Source organism: Octopus bimaculoides, chromosome 3 (assembly GCF_046866305.1).
Source record: "Octopus bimaculoides isolate indiv1 chromosome 3, ASM4686630v1, whole genome shotgun sequence".
In the NCBI taxonomy this organism is placed as follows: Eukaryota; Metazoa; Mollusca; class Cephalopoda; order Octopoda; family Octopodidae; genus Octopus; species Octopus bimaculoides.
Genome location: NC_142930.1, coordinates 158,396,312 through 158,409,289, shown reverse-complemented (window position 1 = coordinate 158,409,289; position 12,978 = coordinate 158,396,312). Strand labels below are relative to the sequence as shown.

Genomic DNA, 12,978 nt, shown 5'->3' with positions numbered 1-12,978 from the left:
TTTTCTTGTTTGTGTGTGTGTGGTAGTTTTCATTTCCAATTTTCTCTAAAAACAAACCCTATTCCTTTGTCTGACCCTTTGAGAGCTGATTTCCAAATCTCAACAGCTCTCTGTATGTGAATAATAAAAAAAAAAAAAAAAAAAAAGGTATTATCACTGAGGGTGGTGGATTTGGCAGAATCATTAGAACTGCTTTGCTGTAGTTGGTCCTGCTCTTTTTTATCCCGAATTCAAAGCGACAAAAATACTCTAAATGCATTTTGCCTGACACCTTCTTGAGAAGCAACTACATTAATGTTATATTTTCTTCTTCACAATATTTTTTCTTGTTTTACATTCATTTTTCCATCCGAGCATGGATGAGATGGGTCTTTTGTTTCTGTTTGTTTTTCCTTTTAGACCAACTATTTTCATAGCTGGGTAGATTCTTGTTGGTAGTCATTCAGCTATGAAGTAGGAGTGAAACCTGTTTTGCATCCTATCAGCAAACAGTGCTACCTTACCTAGGGTTGAACTTATGACCATATAGTCTGTAGTCTAGCATTTTAACCACACAGTCATTGTGCCTTTAAAGTAACATATTTACTCTAAGCTAAGTTGTCCAATGTAAATATATTAAAAACTGAAAATGAAATATGTTCTGATGAAAAGAAACACCCAATGTTATTGACAATAAAGGTTTCTACCAAAAACATTGAAGATTACCCGCAGCAGCCTAATATAACTTTGTTTTTTTCCTTGTGTTTTATTAAATCTTTCTATTACAGTCAGCTCTTGGCATCCTCAAATTCTAGTGATTACCTTGTAAAGGTAGTAAAAGTGTCTTGGTGTATACAGGAGAACTGACTGTGAATGGATGATGAATGCTGGGTGGAAATGAATGTGCCTTGTACTAACAGCAGAAAGTACCTGGGATTAGTGTAAGACATATGAAGTGGTGAAGTTAGGCCATAGGACTCTGAGCCTCATAGATTAAATGACAAATGATAGTTTTGAGTTGCGATATGGTGTGCTGTAGTCTTGTGCAGATCATTCAAGCATTGAGAAACAATGCAGACATTGAAACCGTGGTGATGTTTGAAGTAATCTGTTCCAGTGGAGGCGCAATGGCCCAGTGGTAAGGGCAGTGGACTCGTGGTTTCGATTCCCAGACTGGGCGTTGTGAGTGTTTATTGAGCAAAAGCACTTAAAGCTCCACGAGGCTCTGGCAGAGGATGGTGGCAAACCCTGCTGTACTCTTTCACCACAACTTTCTCTCACTCTTTCTTCCTGTTTCTGTTGTGCCTGTAATTCAAAGGGTCAGCCTTGTCACACTGTGTGTCACGCTGAATATTCTCGAGAACTACGTTAAGGGTACATGTGTCTGTGGAGTGCTCAGCCACTTGCATGTTAATTTCACGAGCAGGCTGTTCCGTTGATCGGATCAACTGGAACCCTCGTCGTCGTAACCGACGGAGTGCCACGAGAGACAAGAATCTGTTCCACAATACATTTCATGGATGCTGTAGGATGCATCATCAATGATGTTTCTGGGACCTTAATGGGTTTTGGGTCTTTCAACATCTGATTCCTTTGCCTAGTTGAGCTAGTCCCAACTTGCATGCCAGTAGTAGTAAATCACTGGTCTTCCCTCTTTACCCAAAGCCATCTGCTAGTCGTCTTTTCTGCAGCTTCTGTGATGGAATTTATGGCCCTCTGGCCCTCCTCATTGCTGCACCAATAACCCTAAACCTAGTAGGAGTTTTACAGAATGAACACTCTTCCCCCCCCCCCCCCAAAAAAAAACCTTGAAGTTTCACTTCAATTGCCTTGCAACGTGTCTGCCGCCCCTGGTTTCTGCATTGTAAATTAGAGATAAGCTGGTGGAGATTTATAAAAGAATAAGAATAAATGTTTGAAAACCTTATAATATACTTTAATTAACTTTGATATGTTCCTCCTTGTGTCCCTATGTAGGTAGGACTAGTTTAGGAAATTGTTTTACTCCTGAAGTTAAGTTTGATACATTTTATGCAAGTCACTTCAATATCTTCACTTTTACTGTTTTCCTGAATTTTTGCTTGAAAAGATAACCAAGCAAATACTTACTGGAAATTATTACTGATTTCTTAAATAGAGATTCCATTCTTAAATTAGATATTGAAAAGGGCCTTTCTTTGAGTTTTTGAGTTCTGCTTCACATGTTAGTGTACTTAGGCAAAGTTGTGTATTGAGTCACAAGCAAGGACTGCATTATTTGCATGATCAAAGGCTTCATTTTCAGCCCTGTTCCCCCTTTAGTTGCTTATGTCCCCTCCCCCCATTAGTAGCCTTGGCTAACTGTCTCAGATTTCTGTTGTAGGCCTGTGCTCCAAGCTGCTGCTAGCCCTCCTCACAACAAGCGTTACTTCTTTGGCCTTCTCCGGTTGAACACCCACCGTATCTCACTGAGCATGCTCACTGCACCTTCTTTGCCACCAGAATTAAAAGCGATTAAAAACAAACTATCTCTTCGGTGGATAAGTTTTGAAGATGCAACAGTTGATTTGGGTCAGTATTTGTATATTTTTTTCTTTCTTTTACCTATATCATGTTACTTCATTGACAATTCAAGTTTGGGGACAAGTAATTTAAATTTAAATAGCATTTTTTTAGTTTATTCTGTTTTATCATTAAATCAGTTTTTCTATTATTATAAAACCATTTTTCTTTCTTCAATTTCAGATGCTTATGTCCGACAACATGTCTTTGAAACGAGCACATTTCTAATTAACGAGATAAAATCTCACTACACTGATGTAAGAAATGTTTATTCTTCTTTTTAGTTACAAAATTTGACTTAAACCCAAGAAGTAAAGTAAAGAACTGTGCAATTAGATGCTTTGTTAGAATCTAAAATACTTAGTTCATAATACAGTTTGAATTTTGATATGACATAGTTTAGTGGAGAAGGGAAATTAAATTTATCAAGATGAAATCGAAATCGTAATTGAACCGAATTCGATGACTGGCACCTGTACCAGTGGAGCGCTAACAGCACCGTCCGAGCATGATCATTGCCAGAGCAGCTCTCTGGCTTCTGTGCTAGTGGCACGTAAATAGCACCATTTGAGCGTGATCATTACCAGCGTCGCCTTCCTGGCACTTGTGCCGGTGGTACGGGAAAAAACATTCGAGCGAGGTCGTTGCCAGTGCTGTTGGACTGGCTCCTGTGCAGGTGGCACGTAAAATACACCATTTTGAGTGTGGCCATTGCCAGTACCATGTGACTGGCCCTTGTGCTGTGGCACGTAAAATCACCCACTACACTCTCGGAGTGGTTGGCGTTAGGAAGGACATCCAGCTGTAGAATCTCTGCTAGATCAGATTGAAGCCTGGTGTCGCCTCCTGATCCACCTGTCCTTAGTCAAATCGTCCAACCCATACTAGCATGGAAAGCAGATGTTAAAAGAGGATGATGATGATGATGATGATGACTGTAAATAGCTGGTCAAATCTACTAAAAGTCACATAGGATTATATAGGTATTATGCCAGGGTGGGTGGAGGCATGTTCACATACCATAAATAAAAGCAATGGCCAAACAATTTGACTGCACCTTCTTGTGACACTTAATGTCATTAAAATTAATGCAAAGAGTCCCAGCAACATCAACGCTTTCTTTGGGTAAAATCATATACATAAAGTGAGCAGCAATGTATTGCTACAGGCAGCAGAAACAATGTCTAATTGATGAGTATTATATAGGTGTGCAGTGGTGAGCCTCAAATCTCCAGTAGATAAAGCTCACACAGAAAAGAGACCTTGCATTAAATGCATGAGGTGTGACAACATTTGGAGCTCTAGAAAGTCTGAATGTTCTTGAGAGAAAATCTATGACCTCTTAAATCTGTTAAAACAGTCCAGTTACCATTCAGTGTGGTACATGCATTGAGGGGATGTGGTAATCTGGTGCATCTGATGCATGTCTTTATGTACCTAAACTGATAAACAACAGCAACACTGACTCCAAAGGAATTAGCAAGAGAGCTAGTATCTGAGGCATCCAACTGTTGATTCAACAACACCTACAAACAAATAATTATCAATTATTTTATGTCAGGACCATGTTATAAACTCTAACACCAGTCTAATTTAGAAATGAACAATAACCACCTTTTCTTTTATCTCCAAAGTATAATGTCTACATTATCCTATGTACTCTTTTAGAGGACAGTAGAGTTATGATTTGAGGTAGAATAATTACATGTAAGCCCTCTAATATGCTTGTATGGTCCCTCTTTACTACTAGGGTCTAATAATAAAGGTGTTATTGTTGTTGCTGAATTGTATTTTTATGTTACTTATTTCTTTACTGCCCACAAGGGGCTAAACATAGAGGGGACAAACAAGGGATTAAGTCGATTACATCGACCCCAGTGCGTAACTGGTACTTAATTTATCGACCCCGAAAGGATGAAAGGCAAAGTCGACCTCCGCGGAACTTGAACTCAGAATGCAGCGGCAAATGAAATACCGCTAAGCATTTCGCCCGGCGTGCTAACGATTCTGGCAGCTTGCTGCCTTGTATTTTTATGTTACTGACTGTAAAAACAGGAAAAGAGATGGCTTTCAACTTTTTCTATCCAAAAGGGTTTTTCAACCCAATATTTACATGCTGTTATTAACTGTTTTATATGTACATCAAGATCCAATTAAAAAAAAAAAGGAAAAGAAAAAAAAATTCTTTTACATTCTCTTGACTGTTTATAAATTCTTATGACTTCAACAATAAAGAATGTGGAATTAATGTTGAGTAAACCAAAGCTGTTCAATATAAAATGGCATATCTGTCTGTAACTTCCTTGCAGGAACTGAAAAGTCAAGCTGCCAAGATCTTGGGTTCTATAGACTTTCTAGGGAATCCTCTTGGTTTGTTCAATGACTTCACTGAAGGTATTTCAGGCCTCATCAAAGATGGTAATTTTGGTGGACTGCTGAAAAATGTCACTCATGGTGTGTCAAACTCTACTGCCAAGGTTAGAGGCTTTTTCCTTTTTTTAAACTTTTTTTTGTTTGTTTTTTTTTCTTTTTGCAAAACCTATTTTTATTATTTTTACCAAGTTATTTCCTAGGCCAGAAGTAAGATCTTGGCTGCATTAAAAAAAATTTAACTGCTAAACCTATTACTTAAGGTCAGCTTTGACTTTCATTTTTGTGAGATCAATAAGCATCAGTTAAAGTTACAGGATGGATATATAAATGATTGCCCCCCTCTCCCACCAGAAATAAGTAGGGCTAATCACTATTAAAGGATACCTCTTATTATAGAAAAGTTGGGTAATTCACTTTATATATCAACACTTCATGTGAGATAAATAGTATCGTTACTGTCACCAGATTCACTGATTTAAACTCTATTTTTAAACATTTTCTTAATCTCCCTAAATCCGTAGGTGACCAGCTCCTTATCTGATGGATTGACTATAGCAGCTATGGATGAGAAGCATTTGAAGAAACGAACCCAGATACTTTCAGAACATTCCACTGGTCATTCTTCTGACCATCTGAAAGCTGGTTGCAAAAGTCTGGTAATTGGACTTGTCGGTGGTTTGACGAGTGTTGTCAACCAAACATATGAAGGGACACGAGATGATGGTTTTGGAGTAAGTATCCATCTAGTTATCTATTACTATAAAGTATAGTAATTAATATTGTTATTTGTTGATCTAACTATTTATTGCTATTGCATTATATACTAATTAATCTAGTAATTTCCAATCAGTGATCTTATTATTGAAGAGGCATACACACACACACATACATATATATATATATATTGTAAATTTTAGAGGTAATACTTGATAAGTGTAAGCACTTGTATATGCCAGATGGTGGCCGAGGTGAAAGAATATATTAAAACATAAAATGAAAACCGCAGAATCCTTTGTGTTCTGTTTTCATTTTACGTTTTAATAAATATATATACACACACACACACACACACATATATATAAAGTGGATATAGATAGATGTGTGTGTAGCTTTGAAGTTACTTCCAAAGTTACTTTGTCTGTGTAGGCCGCTGTCTGTATTGTATATTTATGGTATAAATTAATAAAAATTTAAGTTAATTAAAACAGGAAAAAAAAAGAAAACAAAAATTTACGATAAATAAAAACTACTTAAAAGAGAAGTAAAACAGAAAACATCTTAACCTCATTTTCTATAAACTATTTCTTGAAGGGGTTTTTCACTGGTTTGAGTAAAGGACTAGTTGGCACCGTAATCAAGCCGGTCACTGGAGTACTGGACTTTGCCACAGCTGCTGCTACTGCTGCACGGGAGACAAGTCGACGATCTTATAAGATCCAGGTTCGAATTCGTGAGCCACGTTGCTGTCATGGACTTGGTGGTCTCCTACCAAATTACAATGTTAACCATGCTAAACAACAAAGAAACATCCACCTTCTCAACAGCAACCATTTTGATGAATTGTGAGTATTATTTACATCTTTTCATGAGTATTTCATATCACACCATTTTTTTTTTATCCCTCAGAGCTGTGGAGGTGCATGGCTTAGTGGTCAGAAGATTATGGTTTGATTCCTGGACTCTGTGATGCATTGTCTCCTTGACAAAACACTTTGTTTCACATTGCTCTATTCCAGTCAGTTATCAAAAATGAGTAATATAGTGAAGTTGTAACAGGCCTGGCAAGTTGGCGGTGGGTGGTGGATTTGTCTAAAAGACAAGGTGAAGGAAACTTCTGGGTTGATGGGCTATGGGCCTACCCTCATGTTGGGTATTACCTTTTATCCCCAAAGCTCTTTTACTACCTCCAAACAGATTTTATAGGCACTTGTTTTACATTTTATTCAATACCTGAGGTACAGGCACGGCTGGATGGTAAGAAGTTTGCTTTCCAACCTCATGGTTTCAGGACAACTATCTTCTATTATAGCCCTGGGCCAACCAAAGCCTTTTGAGTGAATCTGGCTGATAGAAACTCAAAGAAGACCATAGTGTGTGAGAGAGAGAGAGAGAGAATGTGTATCCCCCACCACTGCTTGACTATTGGTGTTAGTTTGTTTACATCCCTGTAAATGTTTATTTTTAGCTTTCGTTACAAATTTGAATTAAAGCCAAGAAGTAAAGGAGGCTGACAGAATTAGTACTGGACTTTAAAAGCAATAATAAATACTGATATCAGTTTGTTTGATTAAAAGCCCTTCAAGGCAATATCCCCAGCATCGCTGCAGTCCAATGATTGAAACAAAAAAAGATAAATGTATTTTTATTCCACACATGCTTGCTGGTTACACTTTGTACTAATACTATAACAGATACTAGCTGGACCCATGAAAAATTCACGGAAAACATAAAAAATGTAAGCATCTGTAAATTGTGTGCTGGTGCCATAAGAAATGTTTCTATATTGTGACAGTTTTATGTGCAGTTTGCTAGAGTAGAGGAGCAGAAGTAGATCTAGAAGTAAAAGAAACAGTATGTCTATGGGTTGGTGATTGTCACATTATCAGCATGTAGTAGCAGCAACAGCCACACTGACACTTATGAGATGTACTCTAATGTAAGTCACTCTTCAACTTTGAAGAGTGTCAACAACATGCATAGAGCTGATGTACTTTCAAACATGCTTTTTATTATTATTAAGTGGAGTGCATTTATGCATGAGTGAAAGAGAAAGGTTGCCACAAGGTATCAGAAATAGTAAGAGCTGACATTTGTAGCAATTTTTATTTTTGCTGTGTTTATGTGTAGTAAGAGCGTAGTATAAGATCATTTCCTTAATGTGTAATGACTGTCTCATTCTGTTGAAAGAAACTAAATTTTCACATACATATTAGAGGATATTTTGCTGGTCTCTATTCAGGGCGGCAAGTTAGGCATGAGTTGTCAAGGTCACATATAGATGACACCTATGAGGGCAGTTGAGGAGATTGAGACCATGAGTAAAATTATTATTTGCTGTATATATCTTTAGTCAATTGTACCTCATATCTTGCACAATATTTTATTTTTGATGTCTCTACCTAATACCATCTTTTTCAGTTTCATTGCTTGGGAGCAAGTCCGTAAAGATAGCAGTCGACAGTGGTGTGCCCTCATCACAAACAAAAAAGTCTACTTTCTCATGTGTGATAAAACTTCTGACCATCAAAGCGTTGATTATAAGATTGACCATCGGGATATCCAATTTTGTATGCCTGTTTCTAAAAGTATGTATTTTCTGTTGACTTATGTCTGTATTTAATTATCATTCTTTTTTTTAATAGTATAACTGTATTCCAATTTGAACCATTTTTATGTTTTGGAACAAGTTAACTATTGTATCTATTATACAATGATAGCTTGGAAAATTCCTCCTTTTAGATATTTTATTTTTCTCTGTGGAAAACAGATTAAATGTTGAAAGCATAATGATTAGGCATCTAAATTGCTGGTTTGACTAAAAACTACAGAACTTTTAGTTATCAGAGTATACAACTATGTGGTTGTTAATTTAACATCCTATTAACTTTGTACAGTTGAACTGTCACTGCTTTGTATACTGCTATTGAACATTTTATTGTAACAAAAAGAAAATGTTTTACTTTCTTGGTGGTGTTCTTACTGGAAAGATTTAAACATAGCTTGAAGATCATGATATGCCTAATCTTTATAGTTATACCAGTTAATTCCAACTCTTTGCTAAGTTGGATAAATTAGAGCAAGTGCAGTGTCTTGTCTAAGATTCCAACATAAAAAAAAAATATATATATATATATATATTATGATTCTGTGGACCTGAACTATAACTATTTTTCTTCTGAGGCCAACCTATCAGATATTTTTTGTCTTTGTGGGTTATCTAGACCTGTAATAGGTAGACCTATCTAAAGGTCTAATTTACTTTGTTTATTGTATCTCTATCACAAGCAGGACTTCTTTATTTAAAAGTTGTCTCCAATTCAAGGTGTTTTCTATTGGTTCTCATCAGCATTTTAACATCTTATTTTTTAAGCTCACACGAGCAGGACAGGTCTGTTGTTTATCTCTATTTTCTTTGATTTTATCTTATCTGTAAAACTCAGCATCCTGAAATCTGGACTCCCCATCTCTTTTATATTGAACTTATTGAACACTATCAAGTTAATGCAAATTATGTAATTATAATGGATTTGCTGACTATCAAATAAAAAACACTTTTTTTTTGTAGATGACAACTGCTATGTGAAATTTGTCAAGAAGAATTCAATCAAAGCTCCTCCCTATATACGATGTGACAGTTTTGCAATTGCTCAAAGGGTAAGTTGATTTCAGTGTTGACTCAGTATACACATTAAAAGCTCTGTTATAGTAGTTGTTGAAAATAAGACCATTTGAGCTAAATCTATTAATTTTTAATAAATTTTACTGTGACATTGTCACCATAACAACACTTGGTTTTTGATGTGGGCTAAATTTAAATGACTTGGTTTAACAGAGTCCTTAAGAAATTCATAAAGTTAATGATAATGAGTCAGCTACAGCACTGTTTCTTCAGTACTCAGAGTGTAACTTCTTAGAACTGTGTTATCCGGAAGAGAGAATAAGAAAATGGTAAGACATTTAAGAAAATAGTCAGTTTATGACTGTAACAAGAGATGAGATTGTTATTGGGTACCAGATCATCAGGGTAAATATATTACTAATCGACTTCTTTTTACACAACTGGAGTTGAGCGTCAGTCTTTAATGCCATTCAATACTTAGGTATTTTTTGTTCCATTTCTAAATGGTATTTGCATAAGAGATCTTAAACAACTGCTAATGAAATCAAAACTAGTTCACTTATGTAAATTAGTTGAAAAAAAACGCTACTCTCAGAATAATCACATAGTTCTTTCTCTTGCGGGCAACTTAAGAACTGAGAGATTAAGATACATTCTGAATAAATAACAAATTTTTACAGTAGTGCAAACATCGCTTCAGAACCACATGATTAGGGGTTTGGTCCCCCTATACAAACTAAAATCATGGGTTGATCATACCTTGTAAGTCAAACAAGAAGTGAAGAAGTCTTTTGTGCGTGCGTGTGTCTGTGTTTGCTTTCTCCTTGTCCTCACATGTTTTGTTTCTGTAAACAAAATCAATAGCCTAGTTTCTTAACATGTTGCATGAACTTTATAAACAAGAGGCTGGTAATTTATGATCAGGCTGTTTTATTGTTACCTTGCTTTGGAAACAGGTGTATCTGACCATAGAAAATCTGCCTCATTGAATTCATTCTGACCCATTCAAGCATTGAAAACTGGACATTAAAATGATGATGATTATCACAAATGGTAGATTTTAGGTTAATATTGTTAGTATGTATCATTTCTGGAAATCTGATCTTGCATGACAGTAATTTTCTTGTCTGAGGAATATTCTATTTTGTCTATTCAAGTTGAGTGTTCTCTGAAGTATGGTAACAAAATTGGTAGTTTTGTTTGAATTATTAAAAGAAAAACAAATAGCATTTTTTAATTGTCTTGGAAATAATCACAGTTGCTAAAACTAGAAATGGAAGAAGCTTCTGAATATTTCTTTTGACTTTATGGTAACAGAATAACTTGATTTCTTTTTTTGTTTTTTCAACAGGTCTCACAGCAAATTCTCTATGCTCTGGGACTTCATGAAGAAATACAGCAAACCCTTACTCAAGACACTATGTTAACAGATTATGTTGACTAACCACCATCTGACATTAAAATCTGTATCTAAAGTTCTCATCTGTTGGGACTTGGAAATGAAAAGTGAACCTTTTACATTTCACCAAATGAAAATACATTTAAATTAGTTCTTGTCCTTGAGGAATATTGGAAGGAACTGAAAGATTGGCTGCAACAGAATCAAAGCAAATCTTCAGGAAATGCTGTAGTTTGTTGAGTTTAATCTACCATCGTGCCTGTTTATACACATACCAACATACAAAACTGTTTATATTCACATGCAGATTAGCATTATTAAGAAGATTTGTATTATCTACTCTGCCAATCTAAAGAGAAAAGACAGGTGCTAGTAAAAGGAGAGACACCCCCAAATCTTCTTGCTCCCAGTCCACCCTGAAAGAGAAATCACAAATCATTTAAAAAATAAGTGAATTGCAGTTATCTCTTATATACACAGGGATAAAATATGCCTTTCACAATTGGTTCATATCACAGAAGTTGATACAACTTTAACCATGAGATATCTCCTTGTAAATATATGTTAAATAAGATATTCCATTCATGGTGAAGATGTAAATTAATTTTTGAATTAACTATTACATGTGACCTTTAACCTTTTTTTTTTTTTTTTTAAATTTAAGAAATTTCAGTTTCTGGAAATCTATTCTGTGAGGACTATACAAGAGCATTGCACTTTTAGTTGATTATTAATTTAAGCATAATGTTATTGTACGTGTTTTGTAAACAAATAATTTTTCAGTATTTATCAAGACTGAATGTGGAGTGAGACTGATGCAAATAACGATAGCATGATCTGTAGGACGATATGTCGACTGAACACATTTTTATTTCATAGCTCATGTGATAGACTGTTTCCAAAAGAATACGTTACTGTTTCTGTTATATATTCTTCAACCTGTTGTCTTTATTGTATATATGTATATTTATAAATTGGTTTGTTGTGTTGGCACACCAAATTAGTTTCAATTTGATATACTGACTCAAGAATCCATTAGATACATTTTCTGATCGGCTAATGTGAGTTCAAAGCTCTCATCTATGCAAATGCAAGAAGTCATCAGATGTGGTTCTCCATGCAGAGAGGAAAAAAAAACTGGATTAATACTGTGATACGTGTGTGCGTTATATATATATATATATATATATATATGGTTAATGTAAAAGGAGTTGAGATTTGAAAATAAAATAAGTGTGCTGTGAGTAAGTTTAATTGCTATTATCCTTTGTTATTCACTAACAACAGTGTCACAATAAACAGATTAGTAGCAAAGCAAATACACATTTAATGAGACTGTCAAGACTATATGTACATGTTCAGTATATATACGTTTCAAGTGAGTTTATCAAAAAGCTATCACAAACTTAAGCTTTCCTAGTTATTGCTGTAGTACTTGGAGTGCATAATTCTCTATAAGTAACTATAATTTCATTTCAGAAATAGCTAATGCTCAGATAACTGCATTGCTAAGTTGTCTTGTGGCATATTTACAGCCTTTCACACTCTGAGGTCAACTTCACCTTTCATCCCTCTGAGGTTGATGAAACAAATTATTAGTTAAGTACTAAAGTTGATTTAATCAATTCTATCCACTTCTAAAATGTATGGCTCCCTGCTTATGTTAGAAGTCAATATTTATATGTAGCAAAATACCTTCCTCTCTTAATTGGTAACCTTTGAAATTTGAATGCATTGAAAAATTTCATTACATTCTATAGAAGCAATTTTGGCCATGAATTAAACCTGTTAAATGGATTTGAGTTACAGAATGAGCGATTCAGTGTTGCATCACTTGTAAGATCTCCATGTTTATGGCTGTTTTTGTTATTTAGATATTTATAGTATTTCTCTTAATGCCACATTATTTAATTAGGTAAGTTGCTTAAGGTTTTTTTAAACAACCGGGTATTGATTTGCTTTCATTAGTAAAGCTGTTTAATTGGGTGAAATAATGGAGGTGCTAGAATTTAAAAAAAAAAAAGAAGCCAAATAACAGATGTGTCCTCTAGAATATTTAAATATGTCCTAGAAACTAATTATAATAGTAATTACACTGGCATAGTTTTTTCTGTTTAGAAGAAGTGTATTGCTTTGTATATTTATCAGTTCCTATTGTAACAAATAGACACTGACTGTGATGTAAAATTGTACATATTAAAAGTTCTAGCAATAAAGCTATTTTCATACAATCTTTGTTTATTCTTTTTCTTTCTCTTAACTAAAGTAACATATTCAAAGCAGCTGAAGAAACACCAATAAAATGTGAAGTGTCTGACTTGGTGAGGAAAATGTTTGGATTCTCTTG

At 35.0% G+C, this 12,978-nt stretch overlaps 1 protein-coding gene across 12 annotated transcripts in view; it reads left to right on the top strand.

Moving 5' to 3' along the window:
* Positions 1-12,862, top strand: part of LOC106877485 (intermembrane lipid transfer protein VPS13D) — a 178,439-nt gene extending 165,577 nt beyond the window's left edge. For 11 of the 12 annotated variants that reach the window (XM_089349874.1, XM_089349875.1, XM_089349873.1 and 8 more), the window contains 8 exons: positions 2,342-2,529; positions 2,704-2,777; positions 4,830-4,997; positions 5,415-5,624; positions 6,205-6,455; positions 8,032-8,198; positions 9,179-9,267; positions 10,584-12,862. In XM_089349874.1, coding sequence (XP_089206000.1) covers positions 2,342-2,529; positions 2,704-2,777; positions 4,830-4,997; positions 5,415-5,624; positions 6,205-6,455; positions 8,032-8,198; positions 9,179-9,267; positions 10,584-10,676 — 1,240 coding nt within the window. In that variant the 3' untranslated portion in view covers positions 10,677-12,862. The remainder of the gene's footprint in view (positions 1-2,341; positions 2,530-2,703; positions 2,778-4,829; positions 4,998-5,414; positions 5,625-6,204; positions 6,456-8,031; positions 8,199-9,178; positions 9,268-10,583) is intronic. The other variant, XM_089349884.1, reaches the window with a different exon arrangement.
* The last annotated feature ends 116 nt before the right edge of the window (positions 12,863-12,978 follow it).